The following is a 26874-nucleotide window of genomic DNA, read 5'->3' as shown; positions in this document are numbered from 1 at the left end:
TTATCTTTCATTCCAAAAAAAATTCCCCAGAATATTGTGTCAAGGTCTTATGTTAAGATGAAGTCATCTATTCATCCCTCACATTGTGGGTGCCCTTGGGATAGAAAAGTGGGAGACCAAAGCTAAGAAAGATGCCCTTTAGATGATCATGAATCTCTGTCATTACTTATCTTCAAATCACTGAATTAATGGAAATAAACAATTCATGGAGTAAGAAATAATTTATGTTTTTGAGATTTGGTGATTGGTTATATAATTAACTATTAAATGCTACACATTTTAGGAATAAACTCTTGGAAAACCCCTTAAGTGTTAAGTTATACATTGCTCTGAAGTTTTCTAACCCCTTGTAATACAGAGCTCACTCCGAAGCAACAGGAGTTCACTGAAGTGAATATTTTTCATAATGTCACTGCACCATAACATAAAAAGTATTCTAACTACATGCCATGAAATTAAAACAACAGACCATGACTCATAGTGAATTATGGTTTTATCTCATATTTATAAAGATTTTTTATAAGTAGCAGACATTTATAAAGAAAGTAATGAATACAAAATCTTTCAAATACTTGTGATGATTAAAAAAATCCTTTTATTTATACCAACAATATGTTGGACACTAACAAATAAAAATAGAATATAGAGATTGGGAAATGTAGAATTCAGGTTTAAATGGATAATGGTCAGATGACAGACTAAATCATATAGATCAACTTAATTTTGGAAATTCTAATTGTCTATACTGTAGAGCGCCAAAGATATCATAGCAACAATAGGTTTGTGGAGAAAAATCTGCTATCAGTTTTGAGTATTAAAAGGATTAGGAAATTTTTTGGAAGATTTTTTAAAGAGTCCACATTATAATATTAAAGGGAGAAAAAAAAAACAAACCTGATAATTTAGACTTGCAAATTTAAATTCTAATCCAGTTGGGGACAGTTTAAAGTGGGAAGTACCAAAAATTATCTGTTCAATCTTTGAAGAGAACATGGTTAATAACCAGAATGGCTTCATAAGAATCAGAACCTATTATGCTAATCTGATTTTATTTAAAGTAAAGATGACTGACCTATTTAAGTGTATAGACAACATATAATCTATAGCGAATCTGGGCAAATTTCATTAAGGATTAATATAAAATATTTTTAAGAAGTCATTTAGCATCAAAAATTTAGAACTAGATGGGAACTGAGGAACAGTGTCCTCATTTTATAAATAGGGAAAATGTCTAGAAATTAAGTTCGAGATAAATTTGAGCTGTCTTCTAATTCTAAATTCAGTGTACTTGACACTAATCACAGTCAGGATTATGATTCTTATAATACATAAGCAATTGAAACTTGACAACAGGTAATTGAGGATTTTGTGTGAACAACTTTTTTATTAGGTGCTTTCTCCGAAAAGGACAGTTTTATTTATCCATCTTCTAAGGCAAGAAGGGTAGAATACATGATTTTTCATGGTTCATTTACAAAACAATATGAAGAATTTACAAATACATGTTAAAACTCATCATGCTTCTTAATCTTAGATCAGTTTTGAAAGATTAGAATTGAACTTTTCAAAAAGTGACTAAGAAAAAGTAAAAATTTTTTAATACTAATGATCAGTTCTTCATTCATTAAGCTGCCATCACCAGAAATTTAGTGACAACCATTGTAATAACTGACAAGGTTAATAATCATATCTAATCTGTTGCCAAGGCCTATTGATTTGACCTTTGCAACTTGGTCTCTCAAATATATCCCCTTTCCTCCTGTCATCATATTGGTGGAAGTCCTCATCACCTCAGGTTTAGATTACTGCAATAGCTTGCTGGTAGATTTGTCTACCTTAAGTCTTTCTTCAATCTACTGTCCATTCCGTCAACCAAAGTGACTTTCCAAAACCACAGGTCCAACCATGTCAACACTCCAACTCCACACTTAATAAACTATAATAGCTTTGTTACTTATAGGAACAAATATAGAATCCTCTGACATTCAAAGCCCTTCATGACTTAGTTATACCTTTCTAGTATATTCTTACCTTATAATATCTACATATTGTGATACTGGTCTCCTGACTATAGTCTGAACATGACTATCATCATGGCTCAAGGAAATTTCTCTGGTTTCTCTCATGCCTGGAAAGTTCTTCCCTTCTCACTTCTATTTCCGGGTTTTCTCCAAGCCCCAAAACAATTCCCACCTTTCACAGAAAACCTTTTTTAATCCTTCTTAATTCTAGCGCTTTCCCTCTCAATTACTCCTTTATCCTGTATATAGTTTGTTTGCCACATATTTGTTTGCCTGTTGTCTCCTCAATGAGATTGTGAGCCCCTTTAGGGAAGGCCTGTCCTTTGTTCTTTTTTGTATCCCCACTGCTTGGCCCAAGACTTGGCACATGGAGAGCAATCAATAAATTAACTATTGACTGACATCCAAGAAGCATGTGTGAAATTATCTGGTGGAACAGACACTGATTTGATTTGACCAATATTATTTGTATTGGGAAGTCAAATTTATATTGTTTCAAATAGGCTTTGCCATATATTAGACATTTGAAAAGCTGTTAGTATAATTAAAAGTAAATGACTAAAAAAGGTGGATTATGTTAAATATAAGCAAATTCTAAGTGCTATATTTTTGGACTTATGTTTTAATGGATGAAGTCCTGGGCTTGAAGTTACAAACATTTACTTAGGTTTCATTCTTGTCTGCTGATTATTCTGCTGAATTAGACAATTCCCTTATCAGCAATGTGTTTTGATATCTCACTACAGTACTGTACTGAGGGAACCTGAGTTTACATACCAAAAAGTCCTCCTATGTCCTTGAGCAATACACTAATTCCTGCTTATCCTTAATTCATTATCTGAAAAAGGAGGGAATTAGACTAAATGATCTTCCAGTTGTGACTCTAAGGTACTATGACCTTATCTACTAAGAAAGACTGTGATCTATTGGTGTAGACAGTTCCCTATGTCTTTCTGAACACACTTTAATATTATAAAATATCAATGATTCCATCTACACATTGGTAAATAATAATTCTTTATGACTTGGGATGAGAAAATGTAAACTCCCCTTTCTCCCCAAATCAATATTACTTGTTGGCCATCTTTCAGGGGATGACACACTCCAAACATAGTGAGTGTTCCCCTTTGTGAGGATCTGATTGAGTTTGTACTACCTCCCTGGCATTGTCAGTCATTCCAAAGCTGTATCCCTGTTTTAATGACATTTTAAAAATAACATTTTAGTGGCAGTTATTGGACCTAAAATAGCCTATAAACAGCCTAAATTTTTTCTGCTATTTAAGAACCTGTATACTATTTTTTGTACACATGAAAAACCAAACTTTCAACTATAACTGTACTATATCTTTTATTGTTTCAAAGCGGACTCATATTTTGTAAGAAAAATAAACTATAATCATTTTAAGACAAACTTTTTCTACCTTAGTTAAATGAATAAGCCCTTCTGGGATAACTTAATTTTTCAGAATCATCCTAGTGGACAGAAACAATTCCTTTTATTGATATTCATTTAATTAATTTATTCATCCCAGGCACATTTTATAGAGCAATTAAAAGGCATGCTATCATTAGAAAATAGATTTTTAAATTGCAAGTGAGAGAAAAATCCCCCAATTTTTTGTTTCATTAAAGAAAATCTAATTTTCATTTTCAACTTTCAATACATAATTATATTAAGACTTTACAAATCATTAAATATGTTTTTATTTAAAATAATCATTCTCCTAAGAGTTTAAAGTATAAAGTTGGTCATCAGTATCATAATAATAGAAAAAATCAATTTTAATAACTCTAATCAAACAATGAAAACAATAAAGTAAGAAAATCTACAAATTCCATATTAATGACATTTTAGATATGACACAAATATAGCATTCAAATTGGTCTTGGTCTTGCAATGTCTCATTTCCAGTAGAAATTATCCATAAGCTGCCAAGTACTTCGGTCCTTCATCTTGATGTTTTATTCTTATAATGTGCTACACAATGGCTTTGCTGAATGTTTCAAAAGTAATATGAATTCAAGTGTTCTAAAGAGAAGGTTGATTTCATTAAAAAAAAAAAAAGTTCATATTTACCTTCTCCTCCTTTGGTTTTTATAAAGATCCCTTTGGAAAGTGAATTGATAATTGTTCCCTCAAAAAAAGTTCCATTTGAGACAGTATAAATTACTGCCTATACTGTTTGTGCCAACGTCCTTATCTTTCTGTCTTCAAATTTTTTATTTAGCAGACTATATAGTGATGGGAGCTTGATTTTGTCCATATTTTTGCTGTAAACATTTAGAAATATACCAAGTACAACTAATAAACCAGACCAGACATATCTGAGAGGAAAAAAAAAAGAGCAAGACTGTCAATGTCACAATTCATGGTAAATAAATAAACTTGGCTATGCATATGTAATAACATTCAAAGACAGAAGTTTTCTATTATATTATTACATATTCATTATTATTATTATTATTATTATCATTATTATTAAACAATATTTACATGGGAATGGAAAAAGCCCTGGATTCTAAGCTTATCAACTTTAGAAGCTTTGTGACTTCAGTTTCTTTTTATGTAAATTGCGAAGCACTGGAATTTACAAATACCACAAAGTTAAAGTGCTATCAACTCAAGAAGTCTGTTTTCTTTTTAAATTTATAAAGCAAAGACAACAGAGATAGTGGATGAAATTTTGTATTTCAAAGTAAAATTATAACTTTTTAATGTCTGGATTCATGTGCCTGTTTTGTCTAGCGCTCTAACTTCTTCTAGTATTCTAGTTCCTCTAGCTTTAGTTCTAAAACTTCATGATTAACCTGTTTGCCTTTTAATTTTAAAATGATTCTAAGAAACCCAAGAAATTCAATCTAAGGCAACTGAAACATGTAAAATTCAGGTAAGTCTGATGTCTAGGAGTTGCAGATCTATGAGCAGATTTGAGACAATGCCGATTACCAGTGGGCTCAAGGAGCTCATTGATATACACGCTTTCTACAACTGACCCAAGATGCAATGTCTGTATAACACACTCTGAGACCAGCCTGGGCATGAAATTATCTTCACTAGGTCTCAGACCTTAAGATTAAGAAAGATCAAAGCTGGTACTCTGCTGACTCAGCTTTCAAAAACTTGGGATTGCTATCACACTATGATGAAAGATTAAATAATATGAAGGATGAGCATGTACCATATTATGACAGAAAACTAATACCAAATCAATATATTAGGCACATCTACATGATTTTCCTGTATTGGGAAGAAAAATTCTGAATTCTTGTGTTAAAAAACAATCACTTATTACCAGTAATATATAGCATGCAACACTAACATTTAGGATTCCAAGTTATGCTCACCACTTTCAAAAAAATTCATTCATAGAAAAAAGAGTATGGTATAGAATATCTGTAAATAAGAGGTTCAAGCAAAAGGCTTCATTATAAAATATTTTCTAAATCATAATAAATTAAGGCATATATAAAAGAAATAGAAAGTCAAAAGCTACAGTTAATGGTTATTTAGGGGGAAATAAGCATTATATTATAGAAGCCAAGAAAACTAGAAGATAAAATACTTACTGAAATGTGAATGGCTTAGCAAAGAATATAAAGGAAAGCACAATGGTCATTGCTTTTCTTCCAGTTGTTACTATAGGAAAAACAAAAGATCAGTTTAATATATGCCTACTTTCTTGCTAATGTCTCATAAGATTTTTACTGAAATTATTATACAAAAGAGAAAATATAATGTGGTAACTATCAAGATATCAATTGAATGATAAAATAATAGATTTCTTTCTTCTGCATGACCTATGAATATTCTCTCTAAAATGCAATTAAGTGATTATAAACATTTTAAAAAATTATCTATTTAATTATATATATTATATTTGAATTATATAAATGGATTATATTTGAATAGGCAGGAAAGAAATTATTATTGATATGGGAGTTACCTCTGAGTCAGCAAACAATCGGAACAGGGATTCAGAACAAAAAATATTAGTTAAAAAAAAAAAGAAAGAAAAAAAAAGAAAAATAGGGAAAAAAATGTGATGTTAAACACTGAAATAACTTAAATGACATCATGATAATTTCTTCCAGAACTTTAAGTAATTAATTGCGACAACAGATTTATTGTGGCAATAAAATAAATGTGACAATAAAAAAAACCCACTAATGGGTTGAATATATTGTGGTCCATGAATATAATGAAATAAGAAAAATCCATTATGAAGAATTCAGAGAAACTTGGGAACCCTTTCATGCATGAACTGGCACAGAAAGAGGTAGGCAAAACCAAGAAAACAATTTATGACTATAATAATGTAAAGGAAAACAATGAGAGATTTTTTTCCCCCTAATATCTAGGTCAGTACAAAGACAAATCTTGTCTCTGGTATTCTTCCTCTTAGCAGACAGGAATAGGTGGTGAGATCTACTCTGTAATGAAATTTATACAATCAGACATGGATAATGTGCTTGTTTTGCTTAACTTTACTTCTGTTAGAGTAGTACAACAAAAAGAGTAGAAGAAAGATTGGGAAATGACACTAAAAAATCAATAAAATTTAAAAAAAAATCTGCCTGTGAACATCTCTCTCTCACAGTTAAATTGTCTTGTTGAAGCAGCCAAGTTTCTGTGTGATCCTGACTTTTGGCTATGTCATTTCTGAGATTTTTCCTTTTGGGGTTCCTTTCAAGAGGTGATCTGGATATTCTTTCTATTTTCATTTGCTTGCATGCCACATCTATTGAATATGGATTTTTTAAATTCATGATTTATTGAAATAGAGTTTGGGTTATTAAAAAAGTAAATGTTTTTCAGTAAGTTCAATGACTTTTCAATGAATTTTCTCTCTGAGCTGTCACTTGTTTTTGATATCACATAGCTTACATCTTTTTTTTCTGTCTTTAAAACTTTTTGACTTTGTTCTATTATTATTGTTGTCACATGGAGTTATTGATTGTTCTTTGTTCTATTATAGTTTTCAGTTATTCCATTTCTTGGGTATAATTTACCAATTTCTCTTTTAAACTAACTCATCCTCCCTTTTAATTCTTTCCTCCAAAGATTTAAAGATTTAATTTCATTTTTTCATTTTTTTATATCTGTTCCCACCTCCCCCATTACTCATATAGCTATTGTGGAAAAAATCCCTTTCTTTTAAACCTTTGAATTTATAGTTGTTATGAAGTTACTAGTTCCTTTTTGGGGAACTAAAATTTTGAAAAAAATATACATATATCATATATAAACATAAATCTCTATATCTATCTACTATCTAAATATATTTTAATTTTGGTTGCACTTACCTTGACTTACTCATCTCTTCTTTCCTATTTTTGGGACTGAGCATTGTATTCTCCTCACCTTTGTCTCCCACTGCCCTTTTGGGAGGACTACTATGCTTTAATTATTCTCACTCTGGGTTTTTGTCTTAACTTCAACCTTCTGCATCACATTCTACCACTTGATGTTTAAAAGCATTTTAAGTTTAAAGCATTAACTTCACAGGAACCTCTTTACAGAACTTTGGGGCTAGGAGCCTGGGGATCCCAGTTTGAACATACTGCTAGTCTCAGCCTGCTACTCCTTCTTGGAGTTTTCTGACTAGCCTGGTGGTTAGTTCCCAGAGAAACCCACAGCTCTTGTTGTCTCTGAACACAGAACTTTGCAGAGTAGGATGTGTTCCATCCTACTTATATACAAGCTGGTTTTACTAGAGGGACTGTTTTTCCTATTGCTTGTGGGCTTCTTCTTCTTCTTCTTCTTCTTTTTTTTTTTTTAAGAGAGGAGGATTAAAAATTTTAGATTTCATAATCTTGACTAACTTTATCCACATGTTTTCTTAAAAATCAGGCAAACAAACAATAGCAGTGTCTAAAGCAGAAATCAGAACAGGACAAACTGTAGACAAAAAATAATTTTCACTGATGGTACACTTTAGAAAGATTAGCTAGAATGTGTGTGTGTGTGTGTGTGTGTGTGTGTGTTTTTGCTTGTGGGCTTCTAACTGACTTTTTGTGTAATTCTAAGATTGGAGAAGTCACTGTAGTTTCTCATTGGATTTTTTGATCATTACTTGGTATACGGTGAATCTTAGCTGTAGTAAGTATGTGGGGATTGGACAGTTTACCTCCTATTCAGATAGATATTTAATCAAGAAATCTAGAAATCAAATTTGGAAGTAAGAAGGAAAGGACCCACATATATAAAAAAATTTTATAGCAGTTCTTTTCATAGAGCAAATTATTGAAACATGAGGTGATATCCATCATTTTAGGAATGGCTGAACAACATATAGTATACTAATTAATGGAATACTATTGTAGCATAAGAAATAATGAAGGGCTTGGATTCTGAGAAACCTGGAAAGACCTCTATGAACTAAAGATGATTTTAATTATATTAATTACATCAAATGTCCATTGATAGGTTGAACATACTGTGGCCCATGAATGTAATAAAAAAAATGCAAAGTAAAATGAGCAGAACCAGGAAAATAATTTATATAATAATTATAATATTATAAAAACAAATTATTTTTTACTTAGGAACTCTGAGAACTCATACTATCTACTTTCATGATAGTCCGGAGTAAAGAATAAAGCATTTTTTTGGGGGGGAGGATGGCTAATGTGGAAATTTGTTTCAGATATACATATGAGGTTTTGTCCTTGAGTCTCTTCTTTCTTCACTCAACACTCTTTTCCTTGGTAATTTCATTCCTAAGAACATAGATTTAGAGCTGGCAGATGGAAAGATCCTCAGACCAATCCACTTCCCACCCAATCTCAGGAAACTGAGGTCCCAAGAAAGATATTTGAATTCTGCAAGGTCATATAGGGAGTAAATAGTAGAGCAGAAATTTCAGCCCAGGATCCTGGACTTCAAATCCAATGCTCTTTCCACTGAACCACAATACTTCACTAACTTCAATTAATAATACCTTTATGCCAATAACCTAAAAAATCCAAGGTTAGCCTTGATTTTTCTTCCCAATAGCCAAATCCAGAATGACATTTCTAAATGCCTATTCTCCAGCATTTATGGAGAATGTTTAGTTGTTTTCTTTGTGTGTCTTTGTTCATGATGAGTTTGTCTATTTGTCAAAAATGCCACACTTTTTTCCTAAATTTTCCAAAGTAGGTAAGGAGCTTTTCTGCTTTGCCCAAATAGTACTTACTTCAACTTTTAAAATATATTTATAATCAACTACTGGCCATTAAGTTCAACTGGAATATGCTGCAGAGATTTGTTTTGATTGTTGGTCTTTAGGCATCATGAAGTCAGAGATTCTGTGATTTTTAAACTTTGATATTTTTTAAAAGTTTGCTAAATAAAATGACAAGTCAGTCATTTCCCTATATTTAACAATATAGGCAAATACATGCTCAATAGTTTTAAAAGAAAATAAAACATTTTAAATAAAGTGGAAAACTATTTAACTATAGTCATTTCTCAGCAACATTTTCTACCCTAAAATTTTCATGATGATAATTCCATATAAAAATTTCTAATGCAGAACATTCCTTGCTTATTCATGGTATGCACTCAATAATTACTTATTTTAAGGCTAAGTAATGTTTTGCAACATTGTCTGAATTTATATTAGAAAAAGATTTTTTCCATTATATGGAAAAAGGAAAATAAAAAAAGCAGTTTTAATTAGAAAATTGAGTTTACAGATGAATAATTTAAAAACACTTAAATTACTTCAGTTTTTTAATTAGTATTATTTCTGTTTCATGAAATCAGTTATTAATTAAAATATTTATAACTATTTCCTAAGCTAAATGCCTTTTGTTCTGTTTTCCAATTAAGTTTGATAAGTTCTCATTTTCCTAATAGAAATACAATTTCCATTAAACATTTTCACCAGTCCCCACAGTTAATAGGAGAATGAAAGAAAATGCAAGAAACAAGGGAATATTGTTTCAGAGCACAGTAAATAAACATCTTTTAATTTCTGTATTTTTAAAGGATTGATTTAAAATTCAAGATCAGGGAAAGGAAAATCTAAGGAAAGTTTCATATAAAAGCAAACCTTAAATTTTTCACACATGAAATGTTATATTTTTAAGCTTGATTAAATATTACTTATTGAACTGAAATGAAAACAAATTATAGAAATCAATAAATGAAAGACTTTTTTATTATTATAGATCTTTTTGTTGAGTTTGTATGTATATGCATATATATGTAGAAATAGATATTTTTCAAATACACATATTTACTTTATTTTCCATATTTCTTATGTGTACACATACACAGAAACAACTATACATATAATTATATATACACACACACGTACAGGCATACATACACACACATGCATCTTTCATGACTGCTGCAAATGTGAATATGGATAAGAAAAGTATGTTAATAGTTTCATAAAAATTCAGATTCACAATTGCTAAACTTATTATAAAGAAATAATAAAATACTCAGAGATCTATGATCTCATCTAAGTGGATGTTTCTTTTAGCCATATATGTTGCAATTCATCCATGCCTGCCCATCCTGTACAACTCTTGCCTATGTCATTCCTCAAATTTATTGCTGAAGGTCCATCCAACATGCTAGCTATGGCCTTTGGATTCTCTTGACATTACGAAGAGCAAGGAAGCTATAGAATATACCCTGTTTAGCCCATTTTTTATTTAATGACATCCTTTATTCTAATTCTTCTCCATAATTCCTTGTTTATAGTGACTCTCTGTTCATGTACATAATTGCATTTTTCTATTCCATTTTGCATAGGCCTTAATTTGAATTCATCAGAGACTAAAGAGATTACACTGAATTCAATGAAGTGTAGTCATATGTTTATCACTAGAAGGATGCTGATATTTAAAAAAGGGACTCTTATTTAGAGTAAAATTTTCAATCTCTCAAAGGAAATCTAGCTCACACCTCCTTATATTTAATGCTGAGTCAGATTTATAAAGTATATCATACATTAAATACATACATATGTATATAATACTGAAGGACTATCTTTCCATTTAATTGAATATCAGAAAAAAGAATAGGCATTCTTAAACTACTACTTGATTCTTCTGATGCAGATAGTTAGGCCAAATTGGATATCACTGAGAAAGCTTTTCAAGGTTCTAGGCTTTGATGCAATCTTCATATTATCATCAATAAACTGGAAGATCTGGAAGACATCACTATGTATAGGAATCCTTTTCAATCTGGACTTTGCATTGTATCTTCCTCAAGAAAGTGCCCAATAGCTTTGGCAAGCATAGATTTCCCTTTTTATATCTTTCTTGATATGCTTTATGTATGGCTCAGTAGTTACTGATGTTTTCTTTGTTGGGAGGGTAGTATGTAAGATTTGAACCTTTTTTATTTGATCAAGTCAAAGCATTTACAATCACTTACCAAATAAATAGTATGTGCAAGACATTGTACTTAGGGCTGGTACCTTACTCTCTTTTAGATACTTTGATAATCAATTCCTTAAAACTCTTAAAAATGTATCAACTACAGGCAGACCTCTTTTCATATTGAATTCATTCTAGCAGTTTTCCCACCTATGTTGTTTTTTTTCCCCTGTGTAATGTGGCATAGTTGAAAAAAAATGCTAATCTGGAATTAGAGAGCCTGTGTTCCAAACTTACTAATTAGTGACATTTAGTATTTATTGACGTGACATTTACTATCGGTGTGATCTTAGATAATTAGTTTTACCTTTCTGGTACTCAATTTCCCCATCTATAAAATGAAGACCTCTGGCATCCCTGCCAGCTCAGAGTTAGGATGCTATTATTTACATTTTCTCTAAATGCATATCACTGATTAACTGATGTGAGACTATGATGTCAAGAGTACAAATAGGGGGGGTCTCACTGCTCTTGATGGGGAAAAGATTTTATTTGCAGATCTTTTCCATCTTTTGTTTGTTTGTTACCTTCCTTCCATTTTCATTCTTAAATATGCTCAGAATGATTTTGTTTAGCTAGGTCTCTATCCCAGGCTTTCTTTAAAATCCTTTTTTTCCCCCCCTTCATTGTTTCTTGCCATTCTATAAGATGATGCAACCCATAATCTTTAACCAGGCTCTCTATGATTTTGTAAATTTTGTAAATTTATATTTTATATCAATGTTGTATTCAGGTGTCATAGTGAAGAAGTGATCATTGATTAAACAAATATTTAAGCTATTTTGGTCTCATTGGTATGGCAACTGTTATATGCTAAACTTCACAAAGACATTATTACAATTAATCCTAGGTCTTTTTCTTCATCCATTCTCCAGTTTTTCACATCAGGAATTTGTTTCACTAGGTCAAGCTGAAAAATGTTTTAATCTCAGGTTGAATTCTAAAATAAGCTAAGAATTCTTAGACATGGCGATGAGGAGGCAGCATGTTCCCAGGCATAGTGAGCACAAAGGCATCTAAAAAAGGGATCGAGTGTCACAAGTAAAATAGTTTCACTGGGCCTATGAGATTATTAAAGGGCAAAATACATAAGAAGGCTGGTAAAGCACAGCCAGACTATGAAGAACTTTAAATGACAAAGAAAAAAATTATATTTAATCCAGAAGTAACAAGAAAGCATTGAAGTGTATTTTTCAATGTTAGAACGCTATCATCCAGGCTCACAATCATGTGATTTTTTTTTCTCAGTGATCTTTGTATCTTGTACTTTTAGAAGAAGGGAATCTATGAAGCAGTTGCTGAAGCATCAGGGGTAGCTGTTAATCTCTCACACAGAAATGGCAATTTTTTTTATGTTTGCCATGTGTTGTTCTATTTATTTCTGTAGTAGATAAATACAACCAGTGCAGTGAGTGCATTTGGAGTCAATTAGTTCTAGCATCTGACATTCCCTCAGATATTCTAGCTGTAAAGGCAAAGGCTTTTCAAGCTTTCCAAATCTTTTATAAAATAAGGCAGTGAACTTCATGATCTTGAACATCCCCTCCATCTCTAACAATGATCCTATCAAGAAGTAGAATTGGTTTTAGAAAGAAGGGTCATCTATTCTTCAGATATAGAAGAAGAAATGCGAGATGAACTCAAGGGGCTATGAAATGAAAAAAAAAAAGAAAGGACAGTTTCATAGAGAATACCTTTGTTCAGCAAAGTATGAATTAAAGTCCTCAATAGAGAGGGTTGGGAATGAGGTGGGGTGGAAGGCTTGATGAGAGAACAGGTTTGGAATAGCCATTCTAGGAAACAGGAGAGAGAATCAATTGGGAAGGTAAAAAAATCTGACCTTGTCATAATGAGGTATCAGACTCAGGTCAGAAAACATGTATTCAGTCAAGAGGACTTAATCAAGACAGTTGAATAACTTTCTCCAGTACAGCAGGATGTGAGTAGGAGTAGAGGAAGCAGAGAGAAGGAGTGATATAGGGACAGAATTGGACAAAGCGATAAATACATTTTTTTTACTTCAAGGTACTTAAGATCTAATGAGTGAAACACTTAGCAGAGTGCCTGGCACATAGTAGGCATTTAATGAGTATTTATTTATTGATTAAAGGGACAACAGTTAGTGACTAAATACTGAAGAATGTAAAATAGAATAAGTCATAAATTTTACAACAGCCATATTTTTAAGGGTGATGAACAAAGAAGGAGACAGTCCTTTCTATGGGAGCTACACAACTAAGAGTTTTCGATTTTTATCTGTTTTTCAAATAATTAATAAAGTTTGTTATAAAGGTAGGATATCAGGAATTGCTAGGTGGAAGGAAAAAGACTATACAAAATTTAAGGAGAGATTATTCAGTTCCCATGAACTCAATTATCATCAATGAGGAGATAATTCTCAGATCAATTTTTGTACCCGTAACCTCTCTTCTGACCTTCAGTTGCCATTTTCAACTATCTATTGAACATCAATCAACCAACCAACCAATAAATATTTATTAAGTTCCTAGTATGTGGCAAGCACTATGCTAAATTCTGGGGATATGACACAGTTCCTGGGGATATGACACAGTTCCTGCCTTCAAAGAGAATGTAATCTAATAAGGGAAATAACATGCAAACAAATATATACATAGCTATACATAAGATAAATAAGACATAATTAAGGAAGGCACAAAAATTAAGATGGATTAGGGGAGTTTTCCTATAAAAGATAGGATTTTAATTGGGACTTAAAGGAACTAGGACATCTCAAATATCTCTCCCTCTTCCAAATTTATTTATTACTATTGAAGGCACCTCTTCCTTTTAGTTACACAGGCCTGAAACCTTAATGTCCTTGATTACTTATTCTCACTCCCCATATCCAATTTGTTGCCAAAATCCTGCCATTTCTATCTTGATAATATCTCTTGTGTAAAACTTTTTCTTTCCTCTGACACTGTGACCACTCTGGTATACTGCAATTGCTTGCTGATTGGTTTCCCTTGTCTAAAGTTTCTTTCCATTCCAGTCTTTTATCCATTCAGATTCTAAAGCATCTTCTTAAAGTACAAATGTGATTATATCATCCTTCAAGACGATATAGTCGAGTGCCTCTTTATTACCTTTAGGATCAAATACACAATCCTCTGCTTGATTTCTAAAGATGTTTGTAACCTGGTTTCTTCTGACCTTTCCAATCATCTTATCCTTATTCTTCTACCCTATGATCTAGTGACAATGGCCTGCTTGTTCCTTGCACCTAGACATTCCATCTTCTGACTCTATACATTTTCACTGATTATCCCCCTTTTCCCATGTCTAGAATATTATTCCTTTTCTTACTTTCCTCTTGAGTTTTCCGGCTTTCTTAATGTCTCAGCTTCTGGAAGAAGCCTTTCCTTGTCCCCCTCAATGTAAGTGCCTTCCTCCTGAGATTTTCTTCAATTTGCATATATTTCACACATATTTGCTATATACATGTTCTTTGCATGTTGTCTCCCCCATTAGAATGTGATATCCTTGAGATGAAAAAAATTTCCCCCTTTATTTGTATCCCTAAGGCTTAGCACAGTGGTATAAAGTGAGTGCTACATAAATGACAATTTAGCTGAGTGAATGAATAGCACAGTAAATGCTTGTTGATTTCCTCTGACTTTACTTGTTTTTAAAGAAGGTAAAAGAATGACAATATGAGAGAGAAGAAACTTTTTACTGGTTTGTAAAAATTCAATGATTCTGAATTATTTTGATGCTAGAAAAGGGATTGATTGACTTGAAAATATTATCTGATTATCATCTTTAAATCCTAAAATGTTAAAATAGATATAAATGAAATAAGTGAGCATATTCACATGAAAGACATATACAAACACACACATATACACACATGCACACACATCCATATATGGAGGTGGAGAGCAGTATAATCTCTTTCTGGTGATACAGATGAACAATATTCTATAGATTACAGTTATAGGGAATTATCTGGGGTACTAAGAGGTTAAATATCATGCCCAGGTTCATAAAGCTAATATGCGTGAGAGAGACAAATTGAATTCAACTTTTCCGGACTCAATAGTTGGTCCTTTCTCCATTATGCTATATTACTTCTCATTGTCCATGTAAGATGGCATTTTTGTATTATCACTTTGCTTTATTTTTTTATGATAAAATTTTAGAAACATAGGAATTATGTAAAAAGCAAACCGTTTCTCTTAGAAAGCTGAATCAACAATATATACTAATCATTCAAGAAAAAAAGGCTAATGGAATTAGTTATTTCTATTTGCTATTAAAAAGTGGATATTCCTGCTTTTAAAAAATAGCATTTACATTTAGAAAGTATTAAAATGCTTATATTAAATATATATGTATATATATATATATATATATATATATATATATATATATATATATAAGTTACTCATACCTGTTACAGCAAGAAGAGCACCAAAAATTTTAATCAAAGCCAGAACAAAGGAGATTCCAAAATACCCAGTAAGGGAGAAAAGGAATGCATAACCATACGTCTGTATTGGATGCTGCAACAACAAAAAACCTGTTAGGAAAATGCAAAACAAACCCTGAGGTATTACAAGATGAAATAAAATACAGATTTTAATCAACTGCTGGAGTAATAATAAGCTGTTCAACAATGCATTCAAGCAAAGATCCTTATTTAATTTTGATTAAAGAATGGAAAATTATAATGAAATTAAAAATCTACAACTTTGGCATAGTAATTTAAAAAAAATTAATTTGTTAGGTTGTAGCAAGAACAACACACATTAAAATATAAATCACGCAATCTAAATTTCTAATGTCCTAACACAGGTCATAATAAGGTTAAATTAAAGACATTTCCAAATTACATTAGTAACTGTCTCTTCCAATAAGGGGAGCTTTAAAAGTATATAGAAAACTATTTAGTGGCAGATGTTTGTTTAAAAAGTGATTAACTGGCATTTACCTTTGAACAAAATGCTACTGCAGGGCTTAATCCAGTAGTGCATGTCAGTCCCAATAAAATGTACACAAAACCTATTGAATAGGAATACAAAACCTGGAATGGATGAAATAAAGTGGTTAAAAAAAAAAAAAAAAGATTATCTAGTTCTAAGAACAATCAAACCAAAGACAGGAAATTAAGGCCTCTCAATATGTGGCTCGATTAATTTATTCAATTAAGTCTACAGCACAAAACATTTTGAAGCAAACATCAATGTTACTGTGTAAACTAACATACTAAAAATGATGGTTGATAGTAACTGTTAAAACCTTACAGACTAAATTAAAATAAACAAAACCCTGCAGTACATATTCACTTACATGCATTTATTACTAATATCTACAGGCAGCTGTTGCATTTGAAGATGACATTTTGGAACAGGACACCAAGACTTAAAGAAAAAAATACTTTAAACTGACATACATTTATAATAAAAACAAAATAGCGAAGCACTGCATGGAAGACTTCATATTAAACTGTCTCTATTTCTCAACCAACCTACAGACTGCAAGATTTACCTGCCTAACAATCTCAGTTCTTAGGGTATTGGGTTGCTGTTTCGCCATATCCTCCTAGCCAAGAATGCCTTATTTGAAGTGAGGATAGTGATCTGGAATTTATTCTGACTATAGTTTTAAAAAGTAATCTCTTGATTGGCCTAGCAGTGGTATATAATTATACCATGAACACCAGTAAAGCATATATACCATTTAGAAGCACTTTGTGCTCAATTCCAAAATAATACTTATTGGCACCAGTTCTCCTATGTTTTTGTTTCCACTTCTTTTCTTTGCATTGCCCTGTATGTCCTCACAATGAAGTCACATACGCACAAAAATTTAGACACAGAAGGGAACCTGGGGTTAGAGTAGTGCAAACCTCATATCACAAATGATGAGACACAGGTTAAGAGAAGCTAAGCAATTTACAAGGCCACACACTTAATCATTAAGATCTCCCTACTCCCAGCTACATGTTCCTTTCATTATGTCATATGTTTGAAATCACTATTCTGCCACAAGATAATTTTAAGTCATATGTAGTCAAGGTTTGGTAACACAAGGAGCATAGATTAGAATGGTTCAGTATTTATGGTTCTCAGTGGTTCAGTAGGCTCTACTGTACACAAAGTGTTATGCTAGCCATCTACCAAAAATATTTTATTGGTCTGGTCCAACAAGATGCTTACTGACTGCTTTTTCTGTCTCCCTTGCTGGATCATCATCCATGCTAAATCCATTAAAAATTGGGGTTTCCCAAGGCTCTTTCCTGGGCCTTCTTCTCTTGCCTCTGTATACTGTTCTCATGGCCACCTTACCAGTTCCCACTGCTTCAATTATCATTTCTACCAAGATGATAGATGGGGTGATGATGTCAGTCCCAATTTGTCTAGCCCCTAACCTTATGGCCAACTTCTAGTTTTACATCTTGGATCTGGATAACTATCTAGGCATGGAGTCAAGAAGGAAAAATTCAAATCTGGCCTTAGACACTCATTAGCTGTGTAACCTTAAGTATATCAGTTACCCTCTGTTTGCTTCAGTTTTCTTATCTAGAAAATGGGAATAATAACAGTACCTCTTAAAGTTGTTTTAAAGTTCAAATGAGATAATAATTATAAAGTGCTTAGCACAAAGCAACTGTGTAAATATCAGCTATTATTAGAATTATTATTTCCAACTGCCTTTCAGTTAGCTTGAGCAAGATGTTCCATAGACATCTTAAACTGAACTTGTTGAGCACATTACTCCCATCCAACCCCAAACTCATTTTCCTAACTTTCCTATTACTTTTGAAAGTACCATTGTCGTCCCAGTCACCCAAGCTAACAATGATTAGATCTTCAACTTGTTACTCTCTCATCATTTTCCATCCACTCCCAACGTCCAATTTTTAGTGGTCAAACTTTGTTATTTTGCTTCTTTATAATAGCTCTATATAGTCTCTTCTTACCTCTGACAGTGTCTCAATCCTTGTGCAGACCTTCACCATCTCAGTCCTTGACAACTGCAATATCCTGATGGTTGATCTTCCTGCCTTACCTTACCTTATTCCAATTTATCCTTCACTTGGCTGATAAAATGTTCTCTCTAAAATTCAGTTCTGACCAAATAACCCAACTATTCAATAAACTCCAGTGGCAACTTATTACTTCTAGGATCCAATATAAAATCTTGTATTTAGCTTTTAAAACCCTTTATAATATAGCTTATTTCTATCTTTCTATTCTTCTTACATATTACTTTCCTACCTCTACATACTCTGTGATCTAATCACACTGGCCAGCTTGTTTTTTTGTTGGGTGATCTCAAGCCTGGAACACTCTTCCTCCCCATCTCCACATTTTTTTTTTTAACTTTCCTGGATCCTTACATGTGAGTCAAATTCCCATCTTCTGCAAGAAGGCTTTCCTCCTTAATCTTAGAGGTCTCCCTTTGAGTTTACCTCCAATTTTTCCTCTATTTGTTTTATTTGTTGCATGTTGTCTCATCCATTAGACAATAAGTTTCTTGAGAGTAGGGCTAGTTTTTTTGTTTTTTGCTTTTGCCTTTTTTTATCCCTAGTGCTTAGAACAATGCCTGACACATGGTAGATACTTATTATATGTTAATTGACTGATTAACATCACTTTGATGTTAATTCTCAAAATGAGTCAACACATTAATTATATAAGCTGATTAAAAAGTTGTAGTTGTCACTTGCAAAAAAATTTGTTTTCATTCTGTAAACATTTTGGAGGTTACTAGGGGCTGCTCCATATTGTACTTAACTAATTTATGATGCCTTCAAAATTTACCCAAAGAATCTCATTTAGTGTATTTATTCTCTGGCTTACATTAATGAATTTAGTCATTATTTTGTTTTCTGACCAATATAAATTAAAGCTCCTGCTGAACTCAACATTTACTTAAAATCATTTCATTTTGTATTCTTGGGCTTCTGAAAGTTTTCTTAATTATATTTTTTCTCAATTATTAGTGCATGTTCAATTCTGTGGCAATTTGTACTTTATTCTCTTTTTGGTTCTGGAATATGTTAACAAGATAGCAAATGCTTTATTCTTGGCATTTCTCTACAGGTACTTAGAGAATATGGAGATTATAAAAGCTGGTGACTGTTCACTAGAAAACTATAGAGAGCTTCTGGGCTTTGTTCAGCTTTTGAAATCCCATATTGCTCATTATGATTAAGCACTTAATTTTACAAGCTCTGATTATTTTCTAAAGTAATTTCTAATGAGGTTAATCACCCATTTCAGTTCAGTACTAAGAAAAAGCTACTAACTCTGATTAGGTAAAGTTTTAATGACCAAGTATCTGTTGCCATTTGTATACAATTTTTTATTAAAATAAGAATCCATTATAAATTTCTATTTTGCATAGAAATAGGCCAATGCTATGGCTAGTGCCTTGAGACAATACTTATAGTAATAACTTTTATTTCTGTATTCACCGATTTTCTGCTACTATTCTTCGGAACACTGCTCTGAAAAAATCTTTTCTACCACATGTTTTTGGCCTTGTCCACATTCATAAAGATTATTTGAATTTTTCATCTCATCATTTTGATCTTTTGTATATAAAATAAGGATCATAACATTTAAAGAATCTGAATACCTTCAAATGGAAGTCATAAATCAGGTTTTAACAGCATTTAATATAGTTTTAAGTAAAAACAGAGACGGACTTTTCAAGAAAAAGAATGTTTGCAAGTGAAATTCCCAAAATTAGACCTATGAATGCTTTGAGTTGTTGAAGTTCCAGACAAAATATGCTCTTTAGAAGCATTCATGTAAAACCCAGTTTGTCTCTTATTCCAAGTTACATGATACCAAATAGTGCCAGAGGAAGTCACAACTGAATTAAATGAATCTACTCACTATATATGAAAGCCCTCAACTGGGCTCTCTCACTGCTGCAGAGAAATCTTTTGCTTTGACCCTGATTTCCTCGCTCTATTCTGCTGCTATTCCAAATCTTTTCTTCTATCCTCCTGACATTTCTCACATTACCTCTCTCTCCCATCCTCTCAACTGAAGACAACTTCTTCACATTTTACTGCAAAAACAGAAGCCATTCTCTGTGTGAGCTTATTCTTTGTTTCACCAGCTCTTGACATGCTCCCTCATTTTTTCATCTTTTAGTATTGGTCAAAGAGATGGTCTTTCTTCTCTCCAAAGCTAATTTCCCCTTGATCTTCTCCCATCCTATTTCTTTTGATAGACTACCCCTCAATCATCTTTCCTTTCTCTCTAATCTTTAATCACTTCCTATTGATTAGTTCATTTCCCACTATTTACAAAAACATCCAGTCTCCCTGTCCTTAACAAAACCATCTTTTAGCCACACTATCCTCAAATTATTATCCTATATTTCTCCTCCCTTTCTTAACTAGGTAGCCACAAAAATGTCTATACTTGTTTCCACTTCTTTCATTACTCACTTCTCAAGTCCTTGGGATTTGGCTTCAGACTTCCTCACTCAACTGAAACTCATCTTTCCTCTATTACCAAAGATCTCTTAGTTGACAAATCCAATAAATTTTTTTTCAATCCCTTGTTGGAATCCTTACAAAGCGTTAAGTCATTAGAGTTGATAGAGACAATAATTATCTAATTTACCGTGGTTCAGTATGATTGATCTGATCCTACGAGGAGATGTTACGGGCCAGAACTTGAAACAAGGTACTAAATAGAACTGATAGAAACAATGCTTGTGTTCACACCTTTAGAGAGCTCATATAAGCAAGAAGCTCTTAGGGCCAGAGAGCACTCTGGGAGGAAACCCATAATCCCATTCTCGGATCCCACAATCCCACTCTTGGAGAAGGAATATAAATAGAGCTTCAGTGAATCAGTCAAGTGAGTTGAGAAAGAAGCTCTCTCGAAGGTGCAACCAGATTCACTTCATCTCACACCACTGTGGTGGCTGGGCTCCTGCACTTCCCCCATTGACATCAAGGTTGGTCTGAAAGACTCTCCAGAAAGCTGACCAACCCTAGGCAAGGAGACAAGAGATTCATTCCATCTTCCACCTTTGTGCTGGCTGGAGGCTGAAGAAAGCAGAGGCAAAGGACAACTGCAAGAGCTCTTGGAACCAAGCAGAAAGAGAGGCCTCTAAGAAAAACTAACCAGACTATTTTGGAGGAAGCAATAAAAGATCTGAACTTTTAACACCTGGCTGCATTTGGGTGATTATTACTTTTAACTGAAACTAAGGCTGCCTCCAGAAAACCTCTCCAAGAAACCTGCTCCCAGAGAGAACCATTATATTTTAAAGAAGAGAACACCACAATCCCTAGTATCTGATAAAATTGAATATACTCTCCCATGAGAGACTATCTCCTCTTTGGTTTTTCATGACACTGTTTTTCTTGGGTTCTCTTACCTGCCTCAGTCTCATCTGAAGTACCATCATTTATGTTGTGGGTATGGCCCTCAGGTTCTGTTCTGGGTCCTCTTCTCTTCTTCTAACTTTCCTCTTGTGGTGACCTCATTTTGTCCAATAGGTTCAGACCTATGTATCACACCTGTCCCACACTGCCAACTGCCAATTACCTATTGAGTATCACTGGATATCCTACAGGTATTTTAAATTATGTCCAAAAGGAAATTCATTATTTTTGTTGACCTTTCTTCTGAACTTCCCAATTTCCAATACATATACACCCATGACTATTGGGTCATTCTTCACTCTTCATTCTTCCTCTCTTCTAAACAATAAAGTAGCTGCCAAATCTTTTTAACATATCTTGAATTTGCCCAACTTTTTTTTTTCTTATATAGCCACTTGCCTACAGTGTCTGGCCAGAGGAGTTATTATTTTAATACCAGTTATTATTATTATCATCAACATAATGACGACAACCACCACCACCCCTTGTTGCCTGAACTATTGCAATAGCCTTCTAATTGGTCTCTCTGTCTCATTTCTTCCCCCTCTAATCCATCTTTCACACAGCTACAAAAGTGATATTCCCAAAGTACACACCTGATCTGTATTCAATAAGCTCCAGTAGCAACTTATTGCTTTTAGGACCAAATATAAACCCTTGGCATTTAAAACCCTTTATAACTTCATTTGAAACTACTTTTCTAGTCATTTTATAAATCCCTGTCTTTCATGTACTTTTGGGCACAGAAGTCTTAGCCTTTTTACAGTTCTTCAAATAATGACTTCCCATCTTTTTTATCTTCATATTTTGGCAAAGGCCAGAATGTACCACAACTGGAATGCATTCACGCTTCACCTCTGTCTTTTAAAAATAAACCCTAAGTTGCTTGAAAGTACAGTTCTACTATCACATCCTAATCCTAGAAGTTATTGCTTTTCTTCAGAAATTTCTCTTGGTTGAGGCAGTATCTATTTATTTTTTGTTTTTGTGCCTTGTACAGTACCCAGCTCATTGTATTATACCTGATAAACTGATTGTTCATTCCACTTTCATAACTGTGATAAGTTATCATATAATATCATATAATTGTGTGTCCCCCTCCACCCCAGTTTAATTTTTGGCTTTTTGCAGTAGTAAATTGGTGTCATGGTCACTGCAATTTTCAGTTACTTTTCTCATTAATTTTGATAGGTACTTGGAGAAATAAAAGAATGTTATTTTTCTGTGAGTCACTTCATAAGAATAATGGGTATGCCCTATCTAAATATAGATTCCTTTCAGATAAAACTTAATGTCATTTCTAGATATTGCCAAAGTAAATTAATGTTAATAATATAGAATTTTTTAGTCATGACTTAATTCCTCTGAATTTTTATCTAAAATTTCTTTGGGAGATTATAGATTTTAGGACCAGAAGAGACCTTAGACTTTCCATAAATAAGATTTGAACATAAGTACTCTGATTCCAATATCACCCCCTCACCCTCACATCTCAGCAAAATCAAATTGCTTCTTAGAATAACTAGAGGAAAATACTTGAGCAAAATACAATCACATTTTACTAACAATATCTTTATACTTATTATTCATATTTGCATGATACAATACAGTTAAGATTCAGTTCTTAGATGAGATTTCACCCAGTTGCGTAGTTTCTGAGCCTAACTGTTTTTACAATGGAAATATCTGGATCACTTAAATTTGGCACAACTTCTGACTATATGTTCATAATGATTCACTTATTAGTAGACTTAATATTTAAGCATGTGTGTGTTTATATATATATAATTTACAAACATTTGCTTCTTCCCACCCTTCCCTACACTCCCAAATATGTATTCTTCTTTAATCATTTTTCAATTTAAAATGGTCAAATGGTAGTTTAGGGGTAAAATTATGTTTAGGGGTAAAAAGTTACACATTATGTACATTAAATTTTTCCCCTTCCACATATATTTTAAATTTCTAAATGTGAGCTGCTTTATAAGACAGGTTAGTTAGTAAGGTCTTCTCTATGATTTTTAAAGAGGGTAAAGATGAATGAGATTCTCTACAACTTTCTAAATTGGAACCTTAATACTGTAAGAGGTAGTCATGTGTAATTCAAGGAGATGGATGAGATCTCTTCCTATTGGTAAATGCCTAAGATCCTGATCCTTGGATTTCTATTAAATACAAGGGAATAACTGCACTATTACTGCCTAATCTTAAAAGCCAAAACATTTCTTTAAAATATTTTTACTTTAGGGACAGTATACATAACTCATAACTATTTTGTGAGCTTGTGAGACTACAAAATTATCTTCTAACATTTCCAACTATGAAAGAAAAATGATAGGAGTTCAAAGTCATATACAAATATATATACAGCATATCTTAATGGTGGAGCCAGAAAGTAGAACTCAAGTATCTGGAGATCTAGTCTAGTGATCTAATCACAAAGCATACTGCCTTTCACTTACATGATGATGTAAGCACATATATCAATTTTCTTTTTCAAGCTATAAAAAAAATGAAAAAAAAATGCTATGTTTTAGAAGAAAAAAGTGTAATTATAAATCCAAACATAATTTCAAAGAGAAACATCTAACTATTTTAAGAGTTTATCTTACTTTAAGACAATGTAACAAGTCTATTTCTAATAAAATAGATTAGGCAGAGGTAGACTATTTACACTGCATTTTTTTTCCTTCATAAAAGTACTTAGAAGTTCCTTTAAAATGACCTAGTTTCCTATAAAATGAGCTGATCTACCAAAAACAAAATTCACCAACAAATTTTCAGTAAGACAACTACTACATAAAACAAGGTACATTATTACATTTGAATTTTTAAGTTTAAAAATATAACAAGTGTGCTTGAGTTCATATTTACCATTTCTGAATTGGAAGCATTGTGCATCTTCATAGCCTTTTCTTGTACATTTCCTATAACAGCATCTGCACAGAGGGCAAGGGAGATAAGGACCACACCTTCCAGAAAGTAAAAGACAAACAAAAAAAAAAAATAAAACAAAAAAAACAACAAAAAAAGTCTCTTTATTTAAATATACAAAACACAATAAAGTATTCAGGTTTTAAAACTTGTCTTTAAACTTGAATTCTCACATAAAGAAAATACAGTCTTGCCATGTCATGTCCATTTAAGTTTCATGTCAAATTTGCTTTACATCTAGTTTAAGAGACACACAAAAAAAGACTGATCTCTTTATTAAAAAGCATATCTTGTATTGGACCTAAAATCATATCCTTTGGCTTCAATAATGATGACATTCCATAGAATTTATTACAAAAAAGATTCAAGCAATAAAATTTTTATCTGTGGCTTCCTAAAGTGACAACATTCATTCAGAAGCTTCAAATTCTCCTATTTAAAAAAAAAATAAGCAGTGAAACATAGTGGATAGGTGCACTGTCCTTGAACCAGTAAGATAGTAATGAGTATAACCTTAGAATCATACGTGGCTGGGTAATCCTCATCGCTAAACTTCTTAGTGCAATCTAGGCAAACATCTAAAACTTCCTAATTTAGGGTCTGTGAATAACATATACATAAGTAATTACAATACAAAAGGATATATTGCACCATGAATTAAGAGAGTGATTTAAGGGGAAAAAAAGAATCGAGATTCAAAGGCAAAATGATCATTACTAACTAGGAGATAGGGTAAGGCTTCATACTGAGTATGGCAAAAGGATATATAGGATTTCAATGGGGAAAAAAAAGGGTTTATTTTATACATAAGATACAACAGTAGCCGAGGTGTAAGAGCAGTTAATAGGCCAGGTAAAAGTAGAGGGGAAACCATATTATAGGGATTTGAATACAAGGTTAAGGAATTTCAACTTTATTCAGTAGGTAACAGAAAGCTACCTAGACTTTTAGAAGGGATTAATATGACCAGAAATCTTATTGCAATAGGAGTTAATTCCACTTCTAAGCACAGAAATGTAAAGCAGACAGGTGCTGGGATTCTACCTCTTGGGATCATACATCAATGGCTGTTCAGTGTCTACACAGTATGATTCTAAATGGACAATATATTCATTCATGTAATCCATTTATTTATTGCCAATTCAAGTAAGCAATCTAGTAAATAGTCAGCTAAGAGCTTTTTTGAATCTTGATTAAAAAAGATAATGAAATTGGTTGAAATAATTAGCAGTAATCTAAACAGCATATTTTTTATTGGTTATCTCATTAAAGTTTATGCTTATATATTGTTATTGCTTTGAAGTTCAATTTTACTTATTTTAAGATTGTGGACCATGATGTTTAAATGTGATTGGACTATCAATTCTTTTCCTCTTGGGATTCCATGAGCAAACTTGTCTGTGAATTCCTATTTCTGCCAGGTGTATCTTTTTTGAGGCTAAGGTGGGGCTACTTAAAGAAAAAATATTTCCTACACTCAGTAAAAGTGTAACATTCAATACTTTACTTTAAAGGTAACAAAATATAACTATGCAAATTAATCCAAAGTAACATTTTAATTCTTTTATAACATTCTTAAACTGTGAATGAGATTTTGGATGTTACCACATTTTAGAATATTTATTTATTTCTAAATATATAACTATTTATCCTAGTTACTTTTAAGAAATTATAAACCTTTTTTTACAGAATTCTACATAAAATGAAAAGAGAAAAGTTGTTCATCAATAAAAATTCTAAATACATTTGGATTTTATCATCATTGTATGAGAGCCAAGATTTTTCATTCTATTTAATTTTATAGCACATATCCATCTTAAGTGAGTCAGTAAAACAGTTGTTCTTGACAATGTGAACATTAAAATCTTTTAAATTAAATCAAGATGGTTCAAAGGTGTATTTGTGCCATTTACCTGTGTGTGTGTGTGTGTGTGTGTGTGTGTATATATATATATATATATATGCATGCACATGTGTATATATACACAAACATAAAATTTAAAAAGTAATTGATTATATAATTATGAGATTACATCAAAAATTAGAAAAGCGGCATGTTGTAGTGTATTTTTTGTTGGAAGAGGCTTCAGGACGACCTCAGTTTGAATCTTAGTAGCTGAGTGACCATGATTAAGTCACTTAA

The 26874-nt window shown here is 32.3% G+C and overlaps 1 protein-coding gene across 8 annotated transcripts in view; it reads right to left on the bottom strand.

The window, feature by feature from the left end:
- Positions 1–1357: 1357 nt before the first annotated feature.
- SLC35B3 (solute carrier family 35 member B3) overlaps positions 1358–26874 on the bottom strand; it is a 50408-nt gene continuing 24891 nt past the window's right edge. For 4 of the 8 annotated variants that reach the window (XM_012541660.3, XM_023496347.2, XM_012541658.3 and 1 more), the window contains exons 6-10: positions 24672–24769; positions 16365–16457; positions 15825–15936; positions 5591–5660; positions 1358–4348 (exon numbers count right to left, since the gene is read on the bottom strand). In XM_012541660.3, the coding sequence (XP_012397114.1) occupies positions 4198–4348; positions 5591–5660; positions 15825–15936; positions 16365–16457; positions 24672–24769 (524 nt within the window). In that variant the 3' untranslated portion in view covers positions 1358–4197. Of the gene's footprint in view, positions 4349–5590; positions 5661–10285; positions 12427–15824; positions 15954–16364; positions 16458–24671; positions 24770–26874 lie in introns of those variants that run through there. The other 4 variants (XR_004231024.1, XM_023496348.2, XM_023496351.2 and 1 more) reach the window with 4 other exon arrangements.

This window comes from Sarcophilus harrisii, chromosome 1 (genome assembly GCF_902635505.1).
Source record: "Sarcophilus harrisii chromosome 1, mSarHar1.11, whole genome shotgun sequence".
In the NCBI taxonomy this organism is placed as follows: Eukaryota; Metazoa; Chordata; class Mammalia; order Dasyuromorphia; family Dasyuridae; genus Sarcophilus; species Sarcophilus harrisii.
The sequence above is the reverse complement of the archived record's forward strand: the minus strand, read 5'-3'. Positions and strand labels throughout refer to the sequence as shown.